The sequence below is a fragment of the Bufo gargarizans genome, chromosome 6, assembly GCF_014858855.1.
Source record: "Bufo gargarizans isolate SCDJY-AF-19 chromosome 6, ASM1485885v1, whole genome shotgun sequence".
Taxonomy (NCBI): domain Eukaryota; kingdom Metazoa; phylum Chordata; class Amphibia; order Anura; family Bufonidae; genus Bufo; species Bufo gargarizans.
In genome coordinates this window covers 1,758,651-1,782,313 of record NC_058085.1, presented here as the reverse complement: position 1 = coordinate 1,782,313, position 23,663 = coordinate 1,758,651, and the positions used below count along the sequence as shown (strand labels likewise).

The 23,663-nt window shown below is 44.2% G+C and overlaps 1 protein-coding gene across 2 annotated transcripts in view; it reads left to right on the top strand.

Moving 5' to 3' along the window:
- LOC122941275 (protein-glutamine gamma-glutamyltransferase 5-like) overlaps window positions 1-18,870 on the top strand; it is a 54,467-nt gene extending 35,597 nt beyond the window's left edge. For both annotated transcript variants that reach the window (XM_044298371.1, XM_044298373.1), the window contains exons 7-13: window positions 8,608-8,746; window positions 9,614-9,717; window positions 9,800-10,039; window positions 11,256-11,639; window positions 13,072-13,232; window positions 16,843-16,976; window positions 17,530-18,870. In XM_044298371.1, the coding sequence (XP_044154306.1) occupies window positions 8,608-8,746; window positions 9,614-9,717; window positions 9,800-10,039; window positions 11,256-11,639; window positions 13,072-13,232; window positions 16,843-16,976; window positions 17,530-17,677 (1,310 nt within the window). In that variant the 3' untranslated portion in view covers window positions 17,678-18,870. The remainder of the gene's footprint in view (window positions 1-8,607; window positions 8,747-9,613; window positions 9,718-9,799; window positions 10,040-11,255; window positions 11,640-13,071; window positions 13,233-16,842; window positions 16,977-17,529) is intronic.
- The last annotated feature ends 4,793 nt before the right edge of the window (window positions 18,871-23,663 follow it).

The window sequence follows — 23,663 nt, the reverse complement described above, 5'->3', positions numbered from 1 at the left end:
TTGGGCCAAATAATATTTTTGTTGTTGTGGTGAACCATAACAATGAGGAAAACATCTAGTAAGGGACGCGGACGTGGACATGGTCGTGGTGGTGTTAGTGGACTCTCTGGTGCTGGGAGAGGACGTGGCCGTTCTGCCACATCCACACGTCCTAGTGTACCAACTACCTCAGGTCCCAGTAGCCGCCAGAATTTACAGCGATATATGGTGGGGCCCAATGCCGTTCTAAGGATGGTAAGGCCTGAGCAGGTACAGGCATTAGTCAATTGGGTGGCCGACAGTGGATCCAGCACGTTCACATTATCTCCCACCCAGTCTTCTGCAGAAAGCGCACAGATGGCGCCTGAAAACCAACCCCATCAGTCTGTCACATCACCCCCATGCATACCAGGGAAACTGTCTCAGCCTCAAGTTATGCAGCAGTCTCTTATGCTGTTTGAAGACTCCGCTGGCAGGGTTTCCCAAGGGCATCCACCTAGCCCTTCCCCAGCGGTGAAAGACATAGAACGCACTGACGCACAACCACTTATGTTTCCTGATGATGAGGACATGGGAATACCACCTCAGCATGTCTCTGATGATGACGAAACACAGGTGCCAACTGCTGCATCTTTCTGCAGTGTGCAGACTGAACAGGAGGTCAGGGATCAAGACTGGGTGGAAGACGATGCAGGGGACGATGAGCTCCTAGACCCCACATGGAATGAAGGTCGTGCCACTGACTTTCACAGTTCGGAGGAAGAGGCAGTGGTGAGACCGAGCCAACAGCGTAGCAAAAGAGGGAGCAGTGGGCAAAAGCAGAACACCCGCCGCCAAGAGACTCCGCCTGCTACTGACCGCCGCCATCTGGGACCGAGCACCCCAAAGGCAGCTTCAAGGAGTTCCCTGGCATGGCACTTCTTCAAACAATGTGCTGACGACAAGACCCGAGTGGTTTGCACGCTGTGCCATCAGAGCCTGAAGCGAGGCATTAACGTTCTGAACCTGAGCACAACCTGCATGACCAGGCACCTGCATGCAAAGCATGAACTGCAGTGGAGTAAACACCTTAAAACCAAGGAAGTCACTCAGGCTCCCCCTGCTACCTCTTCTGCTGCTGCCGCCTCGGCCTCTTCTGCTGCTGCCGCCTCGGCCTCTTCCTCCGCCTCTGGAGGAACGTTGGCACCTGCCGCCCAGCAAACAGGGGATGTACCACCAACACCACCACCACCACCTCCGTCACCAAGCGTCTCAACCATGTCACACGGCAGCGTTCAGCTCTCCATCTCACAAACATTTGAGAGAAAGCGTAAATTCCCACCTAGCCACCCTCGATCCCTGGCCCTGAATGCCAGCATTTCTAAACTACTGGCCTATGAAATGCTGTCATTTAGGCTGGTGGACACAGACAGCTTCAAACAGCTCATGTCGCTTGCTGTCCCACAGTATGTTGTTCCCAGCCGCCACTACTTCTCCAAGAGAGCCGTGCCTTCCCTGCACAACCAAGTATCCGATAAAATCAAGTGTGCACTGCGCAACGCCATCTGTAGCAAGGTCCACCTAACCACAGATACGTGGACCAGTAAGCACGGCCAGGGACGCTATATCTCCCTAACTGCACACTGGGTAAATGTAGTGGCAGCTGGGCCCCAGGCGGAGAGCTGTTTGGCGCACGTCCTTCCGCCGCCAAGGATCGCAGGGCAACATTCTTTGCCTCCTGTTGCCACCTCCTCCTTCTCGGCTTCCTCCTCCTCTTCTTCCACCTGCTCATCCAGTCAGCCACACACCTTCACCACCAACTTCAGCACAGCCCGGGGTAAACGTCAGCAGGCCATTCTGAAACTCATATGTTTGGGGGACAGGCCCCACACCGCACAGGAGTTGTGGCGGGGTATAGAACAACAGACCGACGAGTGGTTGCTGCCGGTGAGCCTCAAGCCCGGCCTGGTGGTGTGTGATAATGGGCGAAATCTCGTTGCAGCTCTGGGACTAGCCAATTTGACGCACATCCCTTTCTTGGCGCATGTGCTGAATTTGGTGGTGCAGAAGTTCATACACAACTACCCCGACATGTCAGAGCTGCTGCATAAAGTGCGGGCCGTCTGTTCGCGCTTCCGGCGTTTACATCCTGCTGCTGCTCGCCTGTCTGCGCTACAGCGTAACTTCGGCCTTCCCGCTCACCGCCTCATATGCGATGTGCCCACCAGGTGGAACTCCACCTTGCACATGCTGGACAGACTGTGCGAGCAGCAGCAGGCCATAGTGGAGTTTCAGCTGCAGCACGCACGGGTCAGTCGCACTACAGAACAGCACCACTTCACCACCAATGACTGGGCCTCCATGCGAGACCTGTGTGCCCTGTTGCGCTGTTTTGAGTACTCCACCAACATGGCCAGTGGCGATGACGCCATTATCAGCGTTACAATACCACTTCTATGTCTCCTTGAGAAAACACTTAGGGCGATGATGCAAGAGGAGGTGGCCCAGGAGGAGGAGGAGGAGGAGGAGGAGGAAGAGGGGTCATTTTTAGCACTTTCAGGCCAGTCTCTTCGAAGTGACTCAGAGGGAGGTTTTTGGCAACAGCAGAGGCCAGGTACAAATGTGGCCAGACAGGGCCCACTACTGGAGGACGAGGAGGACGAGGATGAGGAGGAGGTGGAGGAGGAGGAGGATGAAGCATGGTCACAGCGGGGTGGCAACCAACGCAGCTCGGGTCCATCACTGGTGCGTGGCTGGGGGGAAAGGCAGGACGATGATGATACGCCTCCCACAGAGGACAGCTTGTCCTTACCCCTGGGCAGCCTGGCACACATGAGCGACTACATGCTGCAGTGCCTGCGCAACGACAGCAGAGTTGCCCACATTTTAACCTGTGCGGACTACTGGGTTGCCACCCTGCTGGATCCACGCTACAAAGACAATGTGCCCACCTTACTTCCTGCACTGGAGCGTGATAGGAAGATGCGCGAGTACAAGCGCACGTTGGTAGACGCGCTACTGAGAGCATTCCCAAATGTCACAGGGGAACAAGTGGAAGCCCAAGGCCAAGGCAGAGGAGGAGCAAGAGGTCGCCAAGGCAGCTGTGTCAATGCCAGCTCCTTTGAGGGCAGGGTTAGCATGGCAGAGATGTGGAAAGCTTTTGTCAACACGCCACAGCTAACTGCACCACCACCTGATACGCAACATGTTAGCAGGAGGCAACATTTCACTAACATGGTGGAACAGTACATGTGCACACCCCTCCACATACTGACTGATGGTTCGGCCCCATTCAACTTCTGGGTCTCTAAATTGTCCACGTGGCCAGAGCTAGCCTTTTATGCCTTGGAGGTGCTGGCCTGCCCGGCGGCCAGCGTTTTGTCTGAACGTGTATTCAGCATGGCAGGGGGCGTCATTACAGACAAACGCAGCCGCCTGTCTACAGCCAATGTGGACAAGCTGACGTTCATAAAAATGAACCAGGCATGGATCCCACAGGATCTGTCCGTCCCTTGTCCAGATTAGACATTAACTACCTCCCCTTAACCATATATTATTGTACTCCAGGGCACTTCCTCATTCAATCCTATTTTTATTTTCATTTTACCATTATATTGCGAGGCTACCCAAAGTTGAATGAACCTCTCCTCTGTCTGGGTGCCGGGGCCTAAATATATGCCAATGGACTGTTCCAATGTTGGGTGACGTGAAGCCTGATTCTCTGCTATGATATGCAGACTGATTCTCTGCTGACATGAAGCCAGATTGTCTGTTACGGGACCTCTCTCCTCTGCCTGGGTGCTGGGCCTAAATTTATGACAATGGACTGTTGCAGTGGTGGGTGACGTGAAGCCTGATTCTCTGCTATGACATGCAGACTGATTCTCTGCTGACATGAAGACAGATTCTCTGTTACGGGACCTCTCTCCTCTGCCTGTGTGCTGGGCCTAAATATATGCCAATGGACTGTTGCAGTGGTGGCTGACGTGAAGCCTCATTCTCTGCTATGACATGCAGACTAATTCTCTGCTGACATGAAGCCAGATTGTCTGTTACGGGACCTCTCTCCTCTGCCTGTGTGCTGGGCCTAAATATATGCCAATGGACTGTTGCAGTGGTGGCTGACGTGAAGCCTGATTCTCTGCTATGACATGCAGACTAATTCTCTGCTGACATGAAGCCAGATTGTCTGTTACGGGACCTCTCTCCTCTGCCTGTGTGCTGGGCCTAAATATATGCCAATGGACTGTTGCAGTGGTGGCTGACGTGAAGCCTGATTCTCTGCTATGACATGCAGACTAATTCTCTGCTGACATGAAGCCAGATTGTCTGTTACGGGACCTCTCTCCTCTGCCTGTGTGCTGGGCCTAAATATATGCCAATGGACTGTTGCAGTGGTGGCTGACGTGAAGCCTGATTCTCTGCTATGACATGCAGACTAATTCTCTGCTGACATGAAGCCAGATTGTCTGTTACGGGACCTCTCTCCTCTGCCTGTGTGCTGGGCCTAAATATATGCCAATGGACTGTTGCAGTGGTGGGTGACGTGAAGCCTCATTCTCTGCTATGACATGCAGACTGATTCTCTGCTGACATGAAGCCAGATTGTCTGTTACGGGACCTCTCTCCTCTGCCTGTGTGCTGGGCCTAAATATATGCCAATGGACTGTTGCAGTGGTGGGTGACGTGAAGCCTCATTCTCTGCTATGACATGCAGACTAATTCTCTGCTGACATGAAGCCAGATTCTCTGTTACGGGACCTCTCTCCTCTGCCTGGGTTCCGGGGCCTAAATATCTGAGAATGGACTGTTGCAGTGGTGGGTGACGGGAAGCCAGATTCTCTGCTATGGGACCTCTCTCCAATTGATTTTGGTTAATTTTTATTTATTTAATTTTTATTTTAATTCATTTTTCTATCCACATTTGTTTGCAGGGGATTTACCTACATGTTGCTGCCTTTTGCAGCCCTCTAGCCCTTTCCTGGGCTGTTTTACAGCCTTTTTAGTGCCGAAAAGTTCGGGTCCCCATTGACTTCAATGGGGTTCGGGTTCGGGACGAAGTTCGGATCGGGTTCGGATCCCGAACCCGAACATTTCCGGGAAGTTCGGCCGAACTTCTCGAACCCGAACATCCAGGTGTTCGCTCAACTCTAGTGGTAATGTAATTGAATGTCTCAGGACCCCTTTTTTCATGATCAGTGGGTGTCCCAGCAGTCAGACCCCAGCAATCTGATATTTATAACCTATCATTTAGATAGACAATAGGTCATTATGGTAGGACAACCCTTTTAATTATAATGTAGATTATGTACAATATGAGGAGGTTAAGATTTGGTAAATTTCATGCCAGACATTTATGCTTAAAGGGGATAAAGGGTTTGTCTCACTACAGTAAATGGCATTTATCATGCAGTTAATACAAGGCACTTACTAATGTATTGTTTTTGTCCATATTGCCTCCTTTCCATCAAATTATACACAGCACATATCCGTGGTTGTTACCACAGTGTAATCCAGCAGTGGTGGCCGTGCTTACACACTATAGTGAAAGGCTGGAAATGCGCATAGGCCAACACCTTTCCCTATAGTGTGCAAGCACGGCCACCGCTGCTGGATTACACGGTGGTAATAACCATGGATACGTGCTGTGTATAATGTGATGGAAATGTGGCAATATGGACAATCACGATACATTGTAGTAAGTGCTTTGTATTAACTTTCTCTACATGATAAATGCCAATTGCTGAAGTGAGATAACTTCTTTATCCCCTTTAAGTGTGCTACAGGGTTAAAGAGGGTTAGGCATAAATGTCTTGGTGTGTGCATTGTGTATTTCCTATGTGTGATTGGTGTGTGCATTATATGTTCTATGTATCAGTGGTGTATGTGCAGTTGTGTTCACAATAATAGCAGTGCGTTTAAAAAAGTGAATAAAGCTCAAAATCCTTCAAATAGCTTTTATTTCCATACACACAAATGCATTGGGAACACTACACATTCTATTCCAAATCAAAACATGAAGAAAACTATGTCAAATTTGTGTTGTTCCTCTAAAAAATGTTTAAGAAAAGTGAATATTAGACTGTTCAAAAAAATAGCAGTGTTTGGATTCTTCTTTACAAACTCAAACATTTACTATATAAACTGAAAAATGTTTGAAGATTTTGCTTTCCTTTGAATCACTTAATCATTATTTAGTTGTATAACCGCTGTTTCTCAGAACTGCTGGACATCTGTGGTGCATGGAGTCAACCAACTTCTGGCCCCTGTGAACAGGTATTCCAGCCCAGGATGATTGGACTACATTCCACAGTTCTTCTCTATTTCTTGGTTTTGCTTCAGAAACTGCATTTTTGATGTCACCCCACAAGTTTTCTATTGGATTAAGATCCGGGGATTTGGCTGGCGACTCCATAACGTCAATCTTGTTGGTCTGGAAAAAAGATGTTGCGCGTTTACTGGTGTGTTTGGGGTCGTTGTCTTGTTGGAACACCCATTTCAAGGGCATTTCCGCTTTAACATAAGGCAGCATGACCTCCTCAAGTATTCTGATGTATTCAAACTGATCCACGATCCCTGGTCTGCGATAAATAGGCCCAATGAGAACATCCCCATATCATGATGCTTGCACCACCATGCTTCACTGTCTTCACAGTGTACTGTGGCTTGAATTTAGTGTTTGGGGTCATCTGACAAACTGTCTTCGGCCACTAGACCCAAAAAGAACAATCTTACTTTCATCAGTCCACAAAATGTTGCGCCATTTTTCTTTAGGACAGTCAATGTGCTCTTTGGCAAATTGTAACCTCTTCAGCACATGTCTTTTTTTCAACAGTGGGACTTTGCGGGGGCTTCTTGCCGATAGCTTGGCTTCACAGGTAACTTTAGACCTTCTCTGATCTTCCTGGAGCTGATTGTTGGCTGAGTCCTTGCCATTTTGGCTATTCTTCTATCTATTTGAATAGTAGTTTTTCGCTTTCTTTCACGTCTTTCAGATTTTGGTTGCCATTTCAAAGCATTTGCGATCACTTTTGCTGAGCAGCCGATCATTTTATGCACTTCTTTATATGTTTTCCCCTCTCCAATCAACTTTTTAATCAAGGTACGTTGTTCTTCTGAACCATTTCTGGAACGACCCATTTTCCTCCGAATTTCAGAGAGAAATGCAATGTATCCAGCATCTACAACATTTGCTGCCTTCCTTTTTTAAATAAGGGCAATAATTGCCACCTGTTTTTCAAAGCTTGAATGACCTCACTAATTGAACTCCACACTGCTATTATTTTGACCCTTGCAATAAGTGATTGAATTACAGAGATTCAGCAGCATGCATGTCATGACAGTTGGCTTTGTTGGGTTTCTATTACTGTACTACACCTGCTAGTAAATTATTTGCCATGTAGAAATATAATTTCTACCAACAACAGTGATTGATCAGGTTAGTCATGTCTGACTGCTATTATTTTGAACACAACTGTATGCATCAGTGGCATGTGACCCATGTAAGTGTTTTGTGTCCTACATGTGTCCAATGAGTGATTGGTGAGCGCTGCATGTGTCTTGTTTCTGACTGACTTAAGTGCAGGATATTCATATATGTGTACATTCTGCCACATGTATGTTTGTGCATTTTGCTGTGAATGTCTGCCATCATACTTCATCTTTATATTTCTGTTATCCCTGTAAGGGCTCATGAACATGACCGTTGGATGCTTTGCAGTCTGCAAATTGCAGATCCGCAAAACATGGATACTGGGTGTGTGCATTCCACATTATGCGGAACAGAACAGCCGGCCTCTGATAGAACAGTCCTGTCCTTGTCTGTAATGCCCACAATAATAGGACATGTTCTATCATTTTTCAGAACGGCCATGCGGACATACAGACACAGAATGCACTCGGAGTCATTTATTAAAAAAAAAAAATTGCGGCCCCATTGAAGTGAAGTTAACGGTACAGACATGGAAAAAAATTAAGTTAATGTGCAGGAGCCCTAAGGTGGGCCCCCAGAATCAGTTACACTGGTGGCCCTAAGTACCCCAGTCCGACACTGCTAGAGTAGGTGGGCTCCAGAATGGGAAAGCAGCAGTGACATCATTGCTCTGCAGCTATAGTAATACTGAATGAGTGGGGTGGGAATTTAATAACTGTGGACCTTTCAGTCTAGGACTACATGGAGATCTTGGGAGCAACAGCTGTCACGCTATCAAGAATCAAAGTGTAGCAATGCAGCCATAGAAATGAATGGGGTCACAGCGCGATTCCCACATTTGCCACGACCGTGACACTGGTATCACAAAATTCTGAATTTCTTGCAATTCCAGGTTCATGGTGATAGCAAACATGCAAGTTGTGCTATGACCCCATTTATGTCTATGGCTGAACTGCTACATTGTAATACCTGGTAGCGTGACAGCTGTCGCTACCAAGTTCGCTGTGTAGCCCTAGCCTTATACAGCAGCGGTCATGTTTCTTGGCAGCCATTAAGATTTAATTCTATGGAAAACTTTGTCTTAAGTCATGTGTCTTTTCTCACATTTTGTGTCCCTGCAAGCAAATACCTGGATGTTCTTGTACATTATGAAAATACTGCAGCCTTTAAGTAGATAAGTAGATTGAATAATCTATTTTTTGCCTCCTTTTCTCCAGTGATGAGAAGTTTAGGAATCCCAACTCGTGTTGTCACAAACTTTGACTCAGCTCATGACACTAATAGTAATCTGATAATTGATGAGTACTATGACACCAATGGGAAGAAACTTTCTAAAGAAAGCAATGACAGTATCTGGTAAGGAAAGCCCAGACCCATTCCACACATCAAATGAGATAAAATACATAATTTGTTTAATGGCACCAATTAGATCATCAGGCATATACATAAGTATGTGCTGTCGCGGGTCAATGTGGTTGTGATGGGGTTGGTAATGAAAGACTCACACATTTCAGAGGTTAAAAGCCCAAACAGCTTTTATTTTTCATCCAACACAATGCCATGCAAGTTCACTATTCACTTTTTCGCATCCACATGCGCATGGCATAAAAAAATAAATCACCTCGTCCATCCAGACACTAACTATACATCAGGTTACCTCACCTATGTACTTCAAATCCAACACAGGGGGATCAGGCTTTGCAGAGCCAACACAGGTCATGCAGCTTCCAGACACTGACCCTGAAGGAGGCTTTTAGCTCGGTTTTATCCTGACAGCAATGAGTCCAGGAGCTATACCTGGGTTCATCTCAGACTAGGGTAAAATGCCATATTAGAGTGAGGGGTGGGAATGGCAGGTCTCTCTACCAACCTACCCACCAACCATTCCATAAAATTCCAGGCCCATAGCTACACTTTGCTGAAACAACCCAGGTTTCCCGGATTCTTTTATCTCATCTGAGCATTCTGGGTGAACTATACACCCCATCCAGTAGTGCACCATACACAAGTCTTACATTTACCATGCACAGTGCTCATACCTGGACTTTATAAAATACTTGATTCTACAGTTTCCCAGAATGCCGATTTCCACAGATAAAACTGCACAGACACTGAACAAGTACAGGATGCTGGGGCATTCGAATTTAGATGCCAGTAGATAGGAATGGCCTAGAGAATATGATACATAAATAAGGATCATTATGTTATGTTTTTCTCCGCTAGGAATTTCCATGTATGGTGTGAATGCTGGATGGCAAGAAGAGATCTACCACCAGGATATGGAGGTTGGCAAGTTCTAGATCCAACCCCCCAGGAAACAAGCAATGGTACAGTAAGAGTAGGATAACATCATCTCTCAATTCATTGCTGAGGAAGGCTCTTATCCTGATGTTGTGTACCTTCCTACAGGAATTTACTGCTGTGGACCTGCCTCCGTAAAAGCTATAAAAGAAGGAGAGGTCCACCTCAACTATGATGGTCCCTTTGTGTTTTCCATGGTGAATGCAGACTGTGTGACATGGACAGTATACGGAAAAAATAAAGAAAAATATTTCTGTGATCCCCATTTGATTGGAAATCGAATCAGTACAAAGTGTGTTGGGTCAGATGAACGTGAAGATATCACCGACACCTACAAGTATGATGAAGGTAGGACGCATATGTATGTAGCAATTCTTGAAATGTATACCCTCAACATACTCAGTATTTTTATGAAACTCTAGTCCTTTAATCACATGTATCTTATATTACTATGCTATATATGCCCTATAAGATGATAAGATGCATTCAAAACAATGAAATAGTCAAGGAACCTTCTCTGATGTCCCTCTTCAGATGGCACATTTTTTAAACTGAAGTTGATCATGGGGCCCTACTGATGCTTCATTACCTTCCAGCATAGAAAGCCTCAGTTGATATACTGTAGCTTATGCCTCTGAATAAGAGAAGAGGGGCACAATTGGACCTCTCCGCCATGATGTTGACAAGCATGAAACCTGATAACCCAGTTGGTCATATAGGCCCTCAAGCCTAGGTTCATGTGATGTTGATACCAGCCTTGCACTGGATATTAACTGTAGAACATAATAATGGCTATAGTTATTTTTGTTATCAAAAATAGTTTTTAAAATACTAGAGATACATGTTGGAATCAGAAAGGCAAAGTGGAGCTCTATGTGAAAAATAGATTTTAGCAGCAGCCTAGAAGTGCAGAGCCAGCCACTAGCTCTGACAGCACAAAACCAGCATGCTTTTATGCAGCTAGGGTTTAGGGTCTCAAACTTGCTCCTCCCAGCAAACCCATCCATCTCTGTAGAAGAAGGTAAATGAAATTCAAACTTTGACAGCACTCGGTGAATGCGCTCTGCATCACGGAAGCCAAGGATGTTACACCTCGCTTCATTCCATATGCACTGCACATGGAATAAATGAGAAGAGAAGTGAAATGTACTATCCTTGGCTTTATCATGCATGTGCCCACCAATGCCACTGGAAAACATGCCACTGTAGAAGTATACAATATCCACACAGGAAACCTGCTTGTAACACACAACATGTGCATGTGGCTTAGTTAATCGACTTTCAAGTCCACCACTTGACAGAACACAACTAGTGTAAAGGAAAACTGGCTTAGTTGTCCATAGCCACCAGATTCCACCTTTTATTTTCCTAAGGAGCTCTGAAAAAAAGAAGGTGGAATCTGATTGGTTGCTATGGGGAAAAAGGTCAGTTTTCCTTTAGAACAGTTTTGATAAATCTCCCCCAAAGAGTTTGTGGGAAGCACAGAAAGTCGTTAGATGAACAAAAAGTTGAAGTAAATTCCACGTGTGATTGTCTAAGTATTTTATTTTACTATGTTAATAAGGAACAATTGAAGAAAGGAAGGTTTTCCAGAAAGCTTTGCAAAGATTAAGGAGTAGAAACATAAATTTATCTTCAAATGGTGCTCCATATGGTCACATCACCAATGGATTCCCTTCTAATGGCATGTCACCTGAACAAGAACCAGTTCCTGATCGTGAAGAACCAAACCGCCCACTAAGAGATGCAAAACTACTGCTGAAGTTTAAGCTGAAGGAGTCTCCACAGCTCGGACAAACCATCAATCTGGTTTTATTATCTGTTAATTTTCTCTCTGTTCCCAAGACATTAAAGCTGAGCTTCAGTGCACAGTCCTTGAAGCACACAGGGAAACCAGGGGTCCAGTTCTGGAAGGACTCCAAGTACATTGACCTCGGGCCTAAAGAAGGTAATGTAAATTAATTCTATCTATCAGAAAAAAAACTATTGAATGTAGGGTTGCATATCGACACTACATTTGAGACACACTGGGCTAGATTTACTATTAAAAATGCATCACATTTACTAACTTACACTCTTTTCTAAGCACTGACGAATTTTTGGTGCACAAACTGCTATGGCGTTCCTGTTCCAGACATGAAAACACTGTATTTCCTGCAGCCGCCACTAGGGAGAGCTCAGCGCAGAGATTTTTTAAAGCTTCCTTTGCAGTCAATGGCAACAGTGGTAACTACAGGCAGACAATTTTATAATAACCTCTATGACTGAACACAGAGCTGTATAGGGATATATGTCAGTGGAAATACAATGACAAATTTGGTGTTTAGAGTGAGCACCCGTTTCACCTTCTCTGACACAGAAGTGGGTGAGGGGGACGGTGACTTTTTTCATTACAATTTCTTTCACTCAATATAAAAAATGGAAATTCATCAGAAATCTGGGGAGTCGTACTTTCTGTTCCACACTTCCTGGAAGTGATTCACCTACAATTAAATGTTGGGGCAGGGAGACAATATATACCCATGCTTCATAGCCTCCAAAATGGTTGCCTATTGCACCCTTTGGCCATACCACACATCAGTCAATTTCTTTCTCTTTTTTTTCCACAGCTGTACCACAAAATAATAGATACACGTGTATGTACATACTAAGGCTACATTCACACAGCCGTAGTGTTTTATGGTCCGGAATTTGCAGATCCGCAAACTATGGATACCAACCCACATGACCAGCACTATGATAGAAATGCCTATTCTTGTCCACAATTGCGGACAAGAATAGGACATGCTCTATCTTTTTTTGTGGGGCTGCGGAACGGAACAACAGATGAGGACAGCTGTTGAAATGAATGGGTCAGCACCGGTTTTGCGGAAAGAATGCAGACTCATTTATTCAGTCGTGTGAATGAGCCCTAAGGGTGTTAATGATATTGGGGTCCAAACTGAAAGCAATGTGTCTGAAAATACCCCTCAATTTGGTATTCAAATGTTGGGAGGTATGCTTCACTTACAGTAGAAAATGCAGCTCTGGAGAACAAACTGGTGCTCTACGAATAAAATACTGTTGAGGGTTGTAGAACAAGCATATTCAGAATTGTGTGTATAGTTAAATTGCACAATTGCAAAAAAATCACAAATTTTCTGAGACAATCCAGCCAAATTTGGCTTGTTCTAGGCCACTCAGAACATGTTCTATTTAGGGCCATGTCTCATGGAACATGGACCTGAAGACCACTGGAAATGGTCACCAGGTCTGTGGCCTACTACATGGACATATGGACCTCATTGCCATAAGAACCACTGAAAGTTGCATTACAATTTCACTAATGATTTTCTGTAAGTCTGAACTTCTGTTAATGGCTTGGTGTCTACTATTTGCAGAGAAATGGATCTTGTTGCAAATCCCATATTCACGGTATGGAAAGTACCTTGAAGATAACAACTTGATAAGAGTGGCAGCTGTGGGGGAACAGAATATAACCTGGGAGAAAGTTCTGGTCGAGAAGGACATCAACCTAGCAATGCCACAGATCATGATTAATGTAAGACTTGTCAGATATAATGTGTAGTGTGCGTTAACCAGATGGAACTGTGCATACGTCATGTGTATAAAACAATGCATGTACTGTCCTCAATGTCTGTGTGCTAACAACCATATTGCTCAATACGGATTTCTCATGTGACTGCTACAGTCCATAGGAATACACAGACTTACATTAAAGGGAGCCCAGCACTTTGGAACTGCAGTATGTTGCAGAGCAGGGGGATCTGAGCAGATTGATATATCGTTTTGTGTATAGAGATTGCTTATATTGATTGAAATTCCCACTCTTTCTATGTTTAGGAGTTCAATAGGCGCATTTTAAATGAATGAAATGAAATACAAATTATACTGAATCTTTTCCAATATATATATATATATATATATATATATATATTGTAGGAAGGCGCAAGGGTCCGTCGTTTGACGGAAGGTATGTGTCACCGAGGTTTCTGGACTCAGTGAAGTAAGAGCTGGTACTTTAGACGCTAAGTTTGGCATATACACCAGCAATGGTGTACATAGACAAGTAATGGCACCATAGCAAGGATCAGACCAGGGCCCCCACACAGGACAGAAGGGTTTCCTCCTAAACCCCTATCAATGACCCTAGGGCCATTTTTTTCAACTGCCTCATTTGCTAAAAGTTGTTCTTTTAGAGAGTAGAGTCCTGACCAAGTTTTCACCTCCAGTAATCCCAACTAGGACTGGGCCCCTTCTTGTCCTGGGCCACATAGCAGTCACATGGTCTGCCTCTGTACACCAGTAATTAGCCCAATGTAGATGCTTACTTTCTTTAGCCAGCCATGCCAAAGTGTCCTTTCAGCATATGTTTGACAAATACATGTCTCAATATACTGTTGTGAAAAAAAGGACAATGTAAGTCAATGGCAGACCCACATCGATTTAAACAGATGATGTGAGGCAGAGTCGGATGCAGGATCATGGAAATTCGATCTGTTGCACTATATCATTTTATTAACAACGTAATCTCCGATAACATTTAGAAATTACAGCCCAGAGGGAGAGGAAGATGTGCCATTCATGACGTAAGAATGAGACCACCACAATTGTCAGAAAATGTGAACTTTCGCATGCAGTTAAGGAAAAGTACAAAGAAAGACGTACACTTGCGACGTCCAGGTCACAGGGGTTTAGTGAGTGAGTAAGAGTGGTGGTGTGCCGAATGGGTGCAGTAGTTGTACTAACTTTTCTGTAGCTCCCTGGGCCGGCGTGCAGTGGAGGGGAAGACAGCACAAAATCCTCCGGGGCACTCTCTATTGCAGGGAACACCAGCCAGATGGAAGTTGAGGTGCCCTTTATGGTATAGGTGTTTAAGGTGCTTGGGTGGCTGGGCCCCTGTGTTCGTGATGCCAGCACCATAAGGTGCAAATGCTGATGGTAGTAGAAAGGATGAGGAGTTAGTTGTAGTAAAACACAGTTAAACTTGTCTGTGCTGGGCTGCTGTGACTACTCGGTCTGTCATCTCCAAGCTTGATCAGGGCCCAGAGGAAAGAAAGGCAACTACATCTTGGACTGAGCCTGCTCTGCTCCTCCATATACTTGTTTCTCCTCTTGTACACACTGAATTAACAACTAACTTAGCAAACCCCAGATATATATATCAGTGGTGCCAGCACCACCTAGGGGCGAATAGATGTAATAACAATGCCAGCCTGATATTAGGAAATACAATACATTAAATATGACAGTTAGCAGCAAAACTTTAAAGTGCCCACATATAGCACATAGTGGGACACTTTTGCTACACTTTTGCTACATTTTCCAAGCTGCTAGAAGTTTTCTGGGACTGGAGAAATGGTTGGCACGGCAGAACATTACAATAGCTTTATATGCAGATAGAGTGCTCCAATATATTCGCTATTGCGCTAATTGGCAATTAATGATGCGCATATTTTGGCGCAATATGTGCAACTTCACATTTTAGCAGGTCTGACTACATATTAGTGATTGGTGCAAGTATTGGTGTGACATCACAGCACTATGTCTGTAGCATGTATGTATGGACAGCAGAACCTACACACTACCTAACACCCTGCACTGGAACCTACCAGCTACACTATATCAGGATATAACCTACACTGACTATCTCCCACTATCTGTATTATATATATAAGATAACTAACTAATGTAATGAGCAAAGCACAGACACAGCAATGACACTGCTGTCTCTTTCAGAACTTTAAAAAAACTGAAGAAAATGGGAGGTTCTTATATAGCAAGGGGTAGGCAACTTTCCTATTGGTTGCTAGGGATGTTGCTAAGCTCAGACAAAGACATTGCAGCCTCCTCATTGGCCCACAAGCAAGAAGCAGGGAGGGATCATGGGTGCAGATGAAAAAAAATCTAGAATATTCAAAAATACGAATATATATCAATATATTCTAAATATTCGGGAATTCTCAAAGTGCCTATATTCGCGATGAATATTCGCGATTCGAAAATTCGCGCCAAACACTATCTGACAGTTTTTTTAGGAAATGTCAGAAGTGGATCCAGCAGGAAGGAGAAGGAGAAGTCCTTCCTTTATATTTTCAATGTACTTTTGGCACAAAAACTGCATGTGGCTTTTTTTTATGAATTTTTTATTGCAGCATGCTCGGGTGCGGTGTTACTTCAGTAATTTTATCATAGAGCTCTCTATAGGGAAAAAAGAATGCCTATAAAAGAAAGTCTGGAAAAAGAATGCTTATAGATAAATAGATCTGGTACTGAGTAGTGTTGAGCACGAATATTCGAAAAGCAAATTTTTAGCGTGAATATTGGTACTTTGAGAATTCCCGAATATTTAGAATATAGTGCTATATATTCGTAATGACTAATATTCTTTTTTTTTTTTTTTAACACAGTACAGATCAGGTGATCATCCCTCCCTTCTTCTAGCTTGTGGGCCAATGAGAAGGCTTTGTCACAGCTTAGCAACATCCCTAGCAACCAATAGAAACGTTGCCTACCCCTCTCTATATAAGAACCTCCCCAGCAGCCATTCTCTAAAGTTTATGGCAGTTATGAGAGCGACAGCAGTGACATTGTTGTGCTCTGTGGTTTGTTGTATTATATTAGGCAGTTAACTTATATATATAATTCAGAAAGTTAGGGGGAGATAGTCAGTGTAGGTTAGATTGATCTATAGTGTAGCAGATATTGCCAAATTCGCAAGCACAAATATATTGGAGCACTCTATCTGCATATAAAGCTATTCTAATGTTCTGCCGTGCCAACCATTTTCTCCAGTCTCAGGAAACCTATACCAGATTGAAAAATGTAGCATCAGTGACCCACACCTGTATTTCACGTGCATTACGCGAATATTACACTGCCGATTTTCGCATACAAGAATATAATCTCGAATTATATGACCAATATTCTACTAAATATTCACGGAATATTGCGAATTTGAATATTGCCCCTGCCGCTCTTCACTAGTACTGAGTGTCTATCCATCTCTAAATTCATTATATACAAGAGGAACGTCCTGAGAGGATACAATGTGTGGGATAAGAGGCTGTAGGGTGGCTAGCCCATTGTGCTTTATGTTACATGTAGACTGTCATGAGGTATGATACTATCACCATTTTTATGTCCTGCAGCCTAAGGGATCTGCAAGAGTAAACCAACCGTGCAGAGTACAACTCATATTCTCCAATCCGCTCACTGATGACGTAAGCGATTGCCTGCTGTTGATCGAGGGCAGCGGACTTTTGAAGAGTCAGATGAAAATACTGTAAGTGAACCAAGAAAGTTGAATACTAAGGATTGTGTCCTAGAAATAGTTCCCTAGGTTAATGGGTTCTCTGAGATTAGAAAAAATTTGCATTGACTCGGAGGACGAGCAGGACCCTGCAACTTAAAAAAGTGAAACTTCTGCTCTAAAGCATGATCCATCTCTTCCAAAGCTAAGAAGGCCTCCTCATTGTGGGATACCACATAAGACATACACATATGGCTCTACTCACTCCTTCAGTTCTGTATGGATGTAATGGACCAGCAAGTTATCTCCATGCCGCCATATTGTAGTAACATGACATTCAATGGAATATGCCAGACATTTTTTTTCTCTTCGATTTCATATCTTTTTTTAAAAAAGGAGAAAAAAATGTCTATATGCATTTGCCTAAAATCGGATGCACAAGATAATATAGTATAGGCTCATAGCTGTGCATGGGCACCATGTGTATGAGGAATAAGCAACTCTACATTTTTGTAGCATATATCTATTCCATACTGTACGTTCTAGCCAGTCAGTCATATGATAGATGTACTCTATTATTTTTCAGTGCGGGTACCATGAAAGCAAAAGAAAAATCCATCCTGGAGTTTGAGCTGGTTCCATACAAAGCCGGCCTGAAACAGCTTCAAGTGAACTTCAGCAGCAACAAGTTCCAAGTCATCACAGGCTTCACGACCATTTTAGTCAACAACTGATGTCACTGATCATAAACTGGAGGGGTGCTGGTACTCAGCTAGTATCAGTGACATGGAGGTTTGACCAATCGCTTGGTTGGTGAAGGTTGCTATGAAGACTGCATGAAAGGCCCTTTTGATCCTCCCTGGATGCTCCAATGAGGTTATTCTGGTTGATCTAAATGGCACATGAGTCAAAAAATGGCATAGAGGGTCTTATTTCAATAATTGCACCAGTTCTTTAAAGCACTAATGAATGAATGGTCATTGCAATTTTTTATATATAAATATGTTTGATGGAGTCACGAACAAATGCTTGCATTTTTCTATGTTGTCTCAAATAGATTTTGTCCCGGCTTAGTTATGTCATTTTTGTATTAGGCTCGGTTTCCAGGTTCAGTTTTTTTTAAATGCAGTTATTGAAGCCAGGAATTTTGAAGTCTTGTATTTTTGAATCAACTCCTGGCTTTGGCTTCAAGATCTGCTTAAAAAAAACCGGAAAATGGAAACCCAGCCTTTAAGTGGCGCTGAGCTTCAAACAAAATTTTTATTAATCAGTAGTAGTACAGTGTTTACATGAGGCATTATACCACTTGTATAAGGCATTTTTAGCAATTTGCCTCTGTGCTTGCTGAATATCTCCTCTTGGATGGAGACTAGCTGAAATCCACTGCACACACAGAAAGTAGACGAGAATATCCTCTTTAACTGTCTCACAGTCACTCAGAAGCAGCCCCAGGATCAGGGAGGAGATTGCAGACAAGTATTTAGTATTTTTGTGAATGAAGCACTTGTTCTGAGCCTTAATTTTCCCATGTAGGTGTGTCGTCTGCTTGTCTGTGTATGTCTCCTCAGCTCGTGCTCACTCACTTCCCCATCGACTTGCATTGACATGTGTAATATAATCCTTCTGCAGAGATGATCTGTCCTGGATGGGAAAAGTAAATTTTTCAAAGTAAAAAGCAATTATCAGGGGGATGAAAGTTAGTGATAGCTGTTATTCACCAGCTGATAACAGGAGAACTACACATTTATCACCGATAAAACATATTACAAAGTTTCTTGTGCTTGTATTATTGATTTATGCAAAGTTGTGTGAACGGTTAGTGACAATTTAAAGTTTTTGCTGATTGAATGGCATCATTTTACTAATAAAGCCTAAATGACATAAACAATACTTAAAACACATGGAAATAAAAACAATATGAAATTGAGCTTTTTATCTGCATTTACATTTAATAAGATGTGCATAATTCTACAAGGCATCTTATGGTTGCCCTGCCAACTGCAGTTACATCTCTCTGTGACTGATGTCAGATTGGGAACGATAGCATTACTTTAATATGTACTTGAATATATGAAGTCTTAGGAAAACAGGGCTTCATGTATTTTATGTCGGTGGCCCGCCAGCCTTCCACTGCTCTAGCTGTGCTGCTAGCAATGTCACAGTGTCACAACCAGACAGCTGAGAAGCTCTGAGAGAGGCCTTTCAGAACCTCCTCCTTGACTTTCTTTGTTGTGGTATTCAGTTCCTCATCTCGTTAGCCTCTCTCAGCTGTCATGTGTTGGACTAATTGCTTCCCTTTAAATTCCTCCCCAGAGTGCTTTTCTGGGCGGCTTATACTTCTTCCTGGAGTGTGTGTGCATGCTGATCTTGTTTTCCTGCCTGCTACAAAGTTAAGTGTTGAACATTTATCTGTTATTTTCTGTTTGCTGGATCCCAGGTGACCCTGACTCCCTCCGTATCTTGTGTGGGGAGCCGGTGGTCGTGTCCCCTCACTATTGTAGGGTGCTCAGGGGTTATATAGTCAAGGTACGTGGATATGCAAACTTCCACCATTCGGATCTTTGCATAGGCTGAGCAGCCAGGGAAAGTGCCAGGTCTTCTGCAGGGGTCTCCCTTTGGTTCCTTAGCTTTTGGATCCAGCAAGTCATTTATGCATGTTGCTTTGCCTTGTTTCCTGTACAACGTCCGTGACATTATAAGCCGCCATAACCGTCTCAAGCATGGATCCGGTTTCACTTTTGGCTGAACGCCTTCAGGGTCTTTCATTGGAGGTAGCTGATCTCCGCAGGACTTTTTCTCAGCTTCAAGTGACCGTTTCAGCTGGCGTTCATGGAGTTTGTTCTGAGCCTAAGATCTCGCTCCCGGATACGTTTTCCGGGGGTAGTGAGAATTTTGTGCGTTTTAGAGAGGCTTGCAAACTCCATTTTCGCCTTCTTCCCCATTCCTCTGGTGATGAGGAACGGAGGGTGGGGATCATTATATCTCTGCTCAGGGGTAACGCTCAGTCCTGGGCCTTTTCGCTGCCGGAGGCGGCACGGCCCCTCCGTTCAGTGGATGAATTCTTTTTAGCCCTGGGTCAGATATATGATGATCCGGATCGTATTGCTCTGGCGGAGTCTAGACTACATCTCTTATGCCAGGGTAAACAATCCGCAGAGATATACTGCTCAGAATTTCGGAGATGGGCAGTTGATACTGGTTGGAATGATGCTGCACTCCGAAGTCAATTTTGCCATGGTCTTTCAGAGGGATTGAAAGATGCATTTGCCTTTCATGAAAGGCCTATTTCTTTGGACTCTGCTATGTCTCAGGCCGTTCGTATTGACAGGCGTCTTAGAGAGAGAGGAGAGATCACTCCTTCCTGTCATACTCGGTCCCAGGACTGTGCAGCAGTCCCATTCTGTGCGCAGGGGTCTCAGTCGCTGTCAGCCCCTTCTGAGCAGGAGCCCATGCAGCTGGGGTTGATTGCTTCTGACAATAGAAGATTCAGCCCTCATGGGAGGGTTTGTTTTTGTTGTGGAGGTATAAATCATTTGGCAAATATTTGTCCCTCTAGGAGATTCAGGCAGTTCTCTGGGAATAATAAAGAAACAAAGAGGAAAAAATCTTTTAAAAATGTTCCGTCTGTTACTATTGGCAGGGTTGAGGCGGAAATTGAAGGTTTTCCGTTTGCTTGTAGTTCCCGTTTTGTCCTGTCTGCTAGGGTGGCGCTAGAGAGCAAGAGCATTTTTTGTGAAATTTTTGTGGAGAGTGGAGCAGCGGTCAATCTCATTGATAGTCAATTCGCAATAGCTCATGGTTTCCAGGTGTGCACTTTGGGAAAGGATATTCCGGTTTTTGCGATTGATTCCGCTCCACTTTCTCAGAAATCATTAAAGGGCATAGTTCACAATATCCGTTTAATTGTGAGTGATGCTCATGTTGAGGATGTGTCATGTTTCGTCCTTAGGGGTTTGTCTACCCCTCTAGTGTTGGGGCTACCCTGGCTCACTAAACATAACCCCACCATTGATTGGCAAGCGAGGCAAATAAATGGTTGGAGTGACTTTTGCAGAGAGAATTGCCTCATGACATCTGTTTCTGAGGTTGCTACTAAGACTGTACCATCTTTTCTCTCTGAATTTTCGGATGTCTTCTCTGAGAGTGGAGTTCAGGATTTGCCCCCGCACAGGGAGTACGATTGCCCTATTAATCTCATCCCAGATGCCAAACTGCCTAAATCTCGTTTATACAATCTTTCCCAACCTGAGAGGATCGCTATGCGTGCTTATATCTCTGAGAGTCTGAGAAAAGGACACATACGACCCTCTAAGTCACCTGTTGCCGCTGGTTTTTTCTTTGTTAAGAAAAAAGATGGTTCTTTAAGACCTTGTCTGGATTTCAGGGAGCTGAACAGTATCACAATTCGTGACCCTTATCCGCTTCCTCTGATCCCGGACCTGTTTAACCAGGTTGTTGGGGCTAAAGTCTTTTCCAAATTAGATCTAAGAGGGGCATACAACCTGGTCAGGGTCAGAGAAGGGGACGAATGGAAGACGGCCTTCAATACCCCTGAGGGCCATTTAGAAAATTTGGTTATGCCTTTTGGTTTGATGAATGCCCCAGCCGTTTTTCAGCATTTCGTGAACAGCATTTTTTATCATTTGATGGGAAAATTTGTATTGGTGTATTTGGATGACATTTTGATTTTTTCTCCCGATTTCAAAACTCATAAGGAACATTTACGTCAGGTCTTGCTCATCCTGCGGGAGAATAAATTATATGCGAAACTGGAAAAATGTGTGTTTGTGGTTCCAGAAATTCAATTTCTGGGGTTTCTTCTCTCCGCTTCTGGTTTTCGCATGGACCCCGAGAAGGTCCGCGCTGTGCTTGAGTGGGAGCTTCCTGAGAATCAGAAGGCGCTGATGCGTTTTTTGAGCTTTGCCAATTATTACAGGAAGTTCATTTAGAATTATTCTTCTATTGTTAAACCACTCACTGATATGACCAGAAAGGGGGTAGATTTTTCTTCTTGGTCAGTAGAGGCGCGTAAGGCTTTTTCTGATATCAAGGAGAGTTTTGCTTCCGCTCCCATCTTGGTGCAACCTGATGTTTCTTTACCCTTCATAGTTGAGGTTGATGCTTCTGAGGTGGGTGTGGGGGCGGTCTTGTCTCAGGGTTTCTCTCCTGCCAATTGGCGACCGTGTGCCTTTTTCTCAAGAAAACTCTCCTCCGCAGAGAGAAATTACGATGTGGGAGATAGAGAATTGTTGGCCATCAAGTTGGCTTTTGAGGAATGGCGCCATTGGCTAGAGGGAGCCAGACACCCTATTGCCGTATTTACTGACCATAAAAATCTGGCCTACTTGGAGTCAGCCAAGCGTCTGAACCCGAGACAGGCCAGATGGTCTTTGTTCTTTTCTAGGTTTAATTTTGTTGTCACGTTCCGCCCTGGAGTTAAGAATGTGAAGGCAGATGCCCTGTCACGTTGTTTTCCGGGAGGCGGGAATTTTGAAGACCCGGGTCCCATTTTGGCTGAAGGTGTGGTGGTCTCTGCTCTTTTTCCTGAATTGGAGGCAGAGGTGCAGGCAGCCCAGTCAGAGGCTCCTGATCTTTGTCCTCCTGGGAGGTTGTTTGTGCATCTCGCTTTAAGACACAAGATTTTTAAAGAACACCACGATACGGTCCTTGCTGGGCACCCGGGAGTAAGAGCCACACTGGATCTCATCGCTCGGAGATTCTGGTGGCCTGCGCTTTGTAAGTCGGTTGAGGGTTTTGTGGCAGCCTGCGAGACTTGCGCTCGTGCCAAAGTCCCTCATTCACGGCCATCAGGTCCTCTCCTTCCCTTACCCATTCCTTCCCGTCCTTGGACACATCTGTCCATGGACTTCATAACGGACCTGCCTCGTTCCTCGGGGAAGACTGTGATTCTGGTGGTGGTGGACCGTTTTAGCAAAATGGTGCATTTCATCCCTTTTCCTGGTTTGCCCAATGCTAAGACGCTGGCGCAGGCATTTATTGATCACATTGTCAAATTGCACGGTATTCCTTCAGACATAGGCCGGACAGAACAACAGACGTGCAGGTTGGGGGACACCTGGGAAATAGTGACCACAAAGTAATAACCTTCCAATTATCATTCAAACGAGCGTTTCTACAGGGAGGAACAAAAATACCAAACTTCAAAAAAGCTAAATTTGGCCAACTAAGAGAGGCCATAGGCCAAACTAACTGGGACAAAGTCCTCAAAAATAAAAATACAGCCACAAAATGGGATATCTTTAAAAACATCCTAAAATCTCATTGTGAGAGGTACATACCGTATGGTAATAAAAGGTTAAGGAATAAAAAGAAACCAATGTGGATAAATAGAACTGTAACGAAAGCAATAAATGACAAAAAGAAAGCATATCATTCACTGAAACAGGAGGGGAGCACGGAAGCACTGAAAAACTACAAGGAAAAAAATAGAACATGTAAAAAACAAATAAAAGCGGCCAAACTAGAGACCGAGAGATTAATTGCCAAAGAGAGTAAAACTAACCCTAAAATGTTCTTCAATTATATAAATGTTAAAAAGTATAAATCTGAAGGTGTCGGCCCTTTAAAGAGTAATGAGGGGGAAGTCGCAGAGAGCGATGAGGAGAAAGCAAAGCTGTTAAATATTTTTTTCTCCAATGTATTCACTGAGGAAAATAAATTGTCAGATGACATGCAGAACGCAAAAATAAATTCCCCATT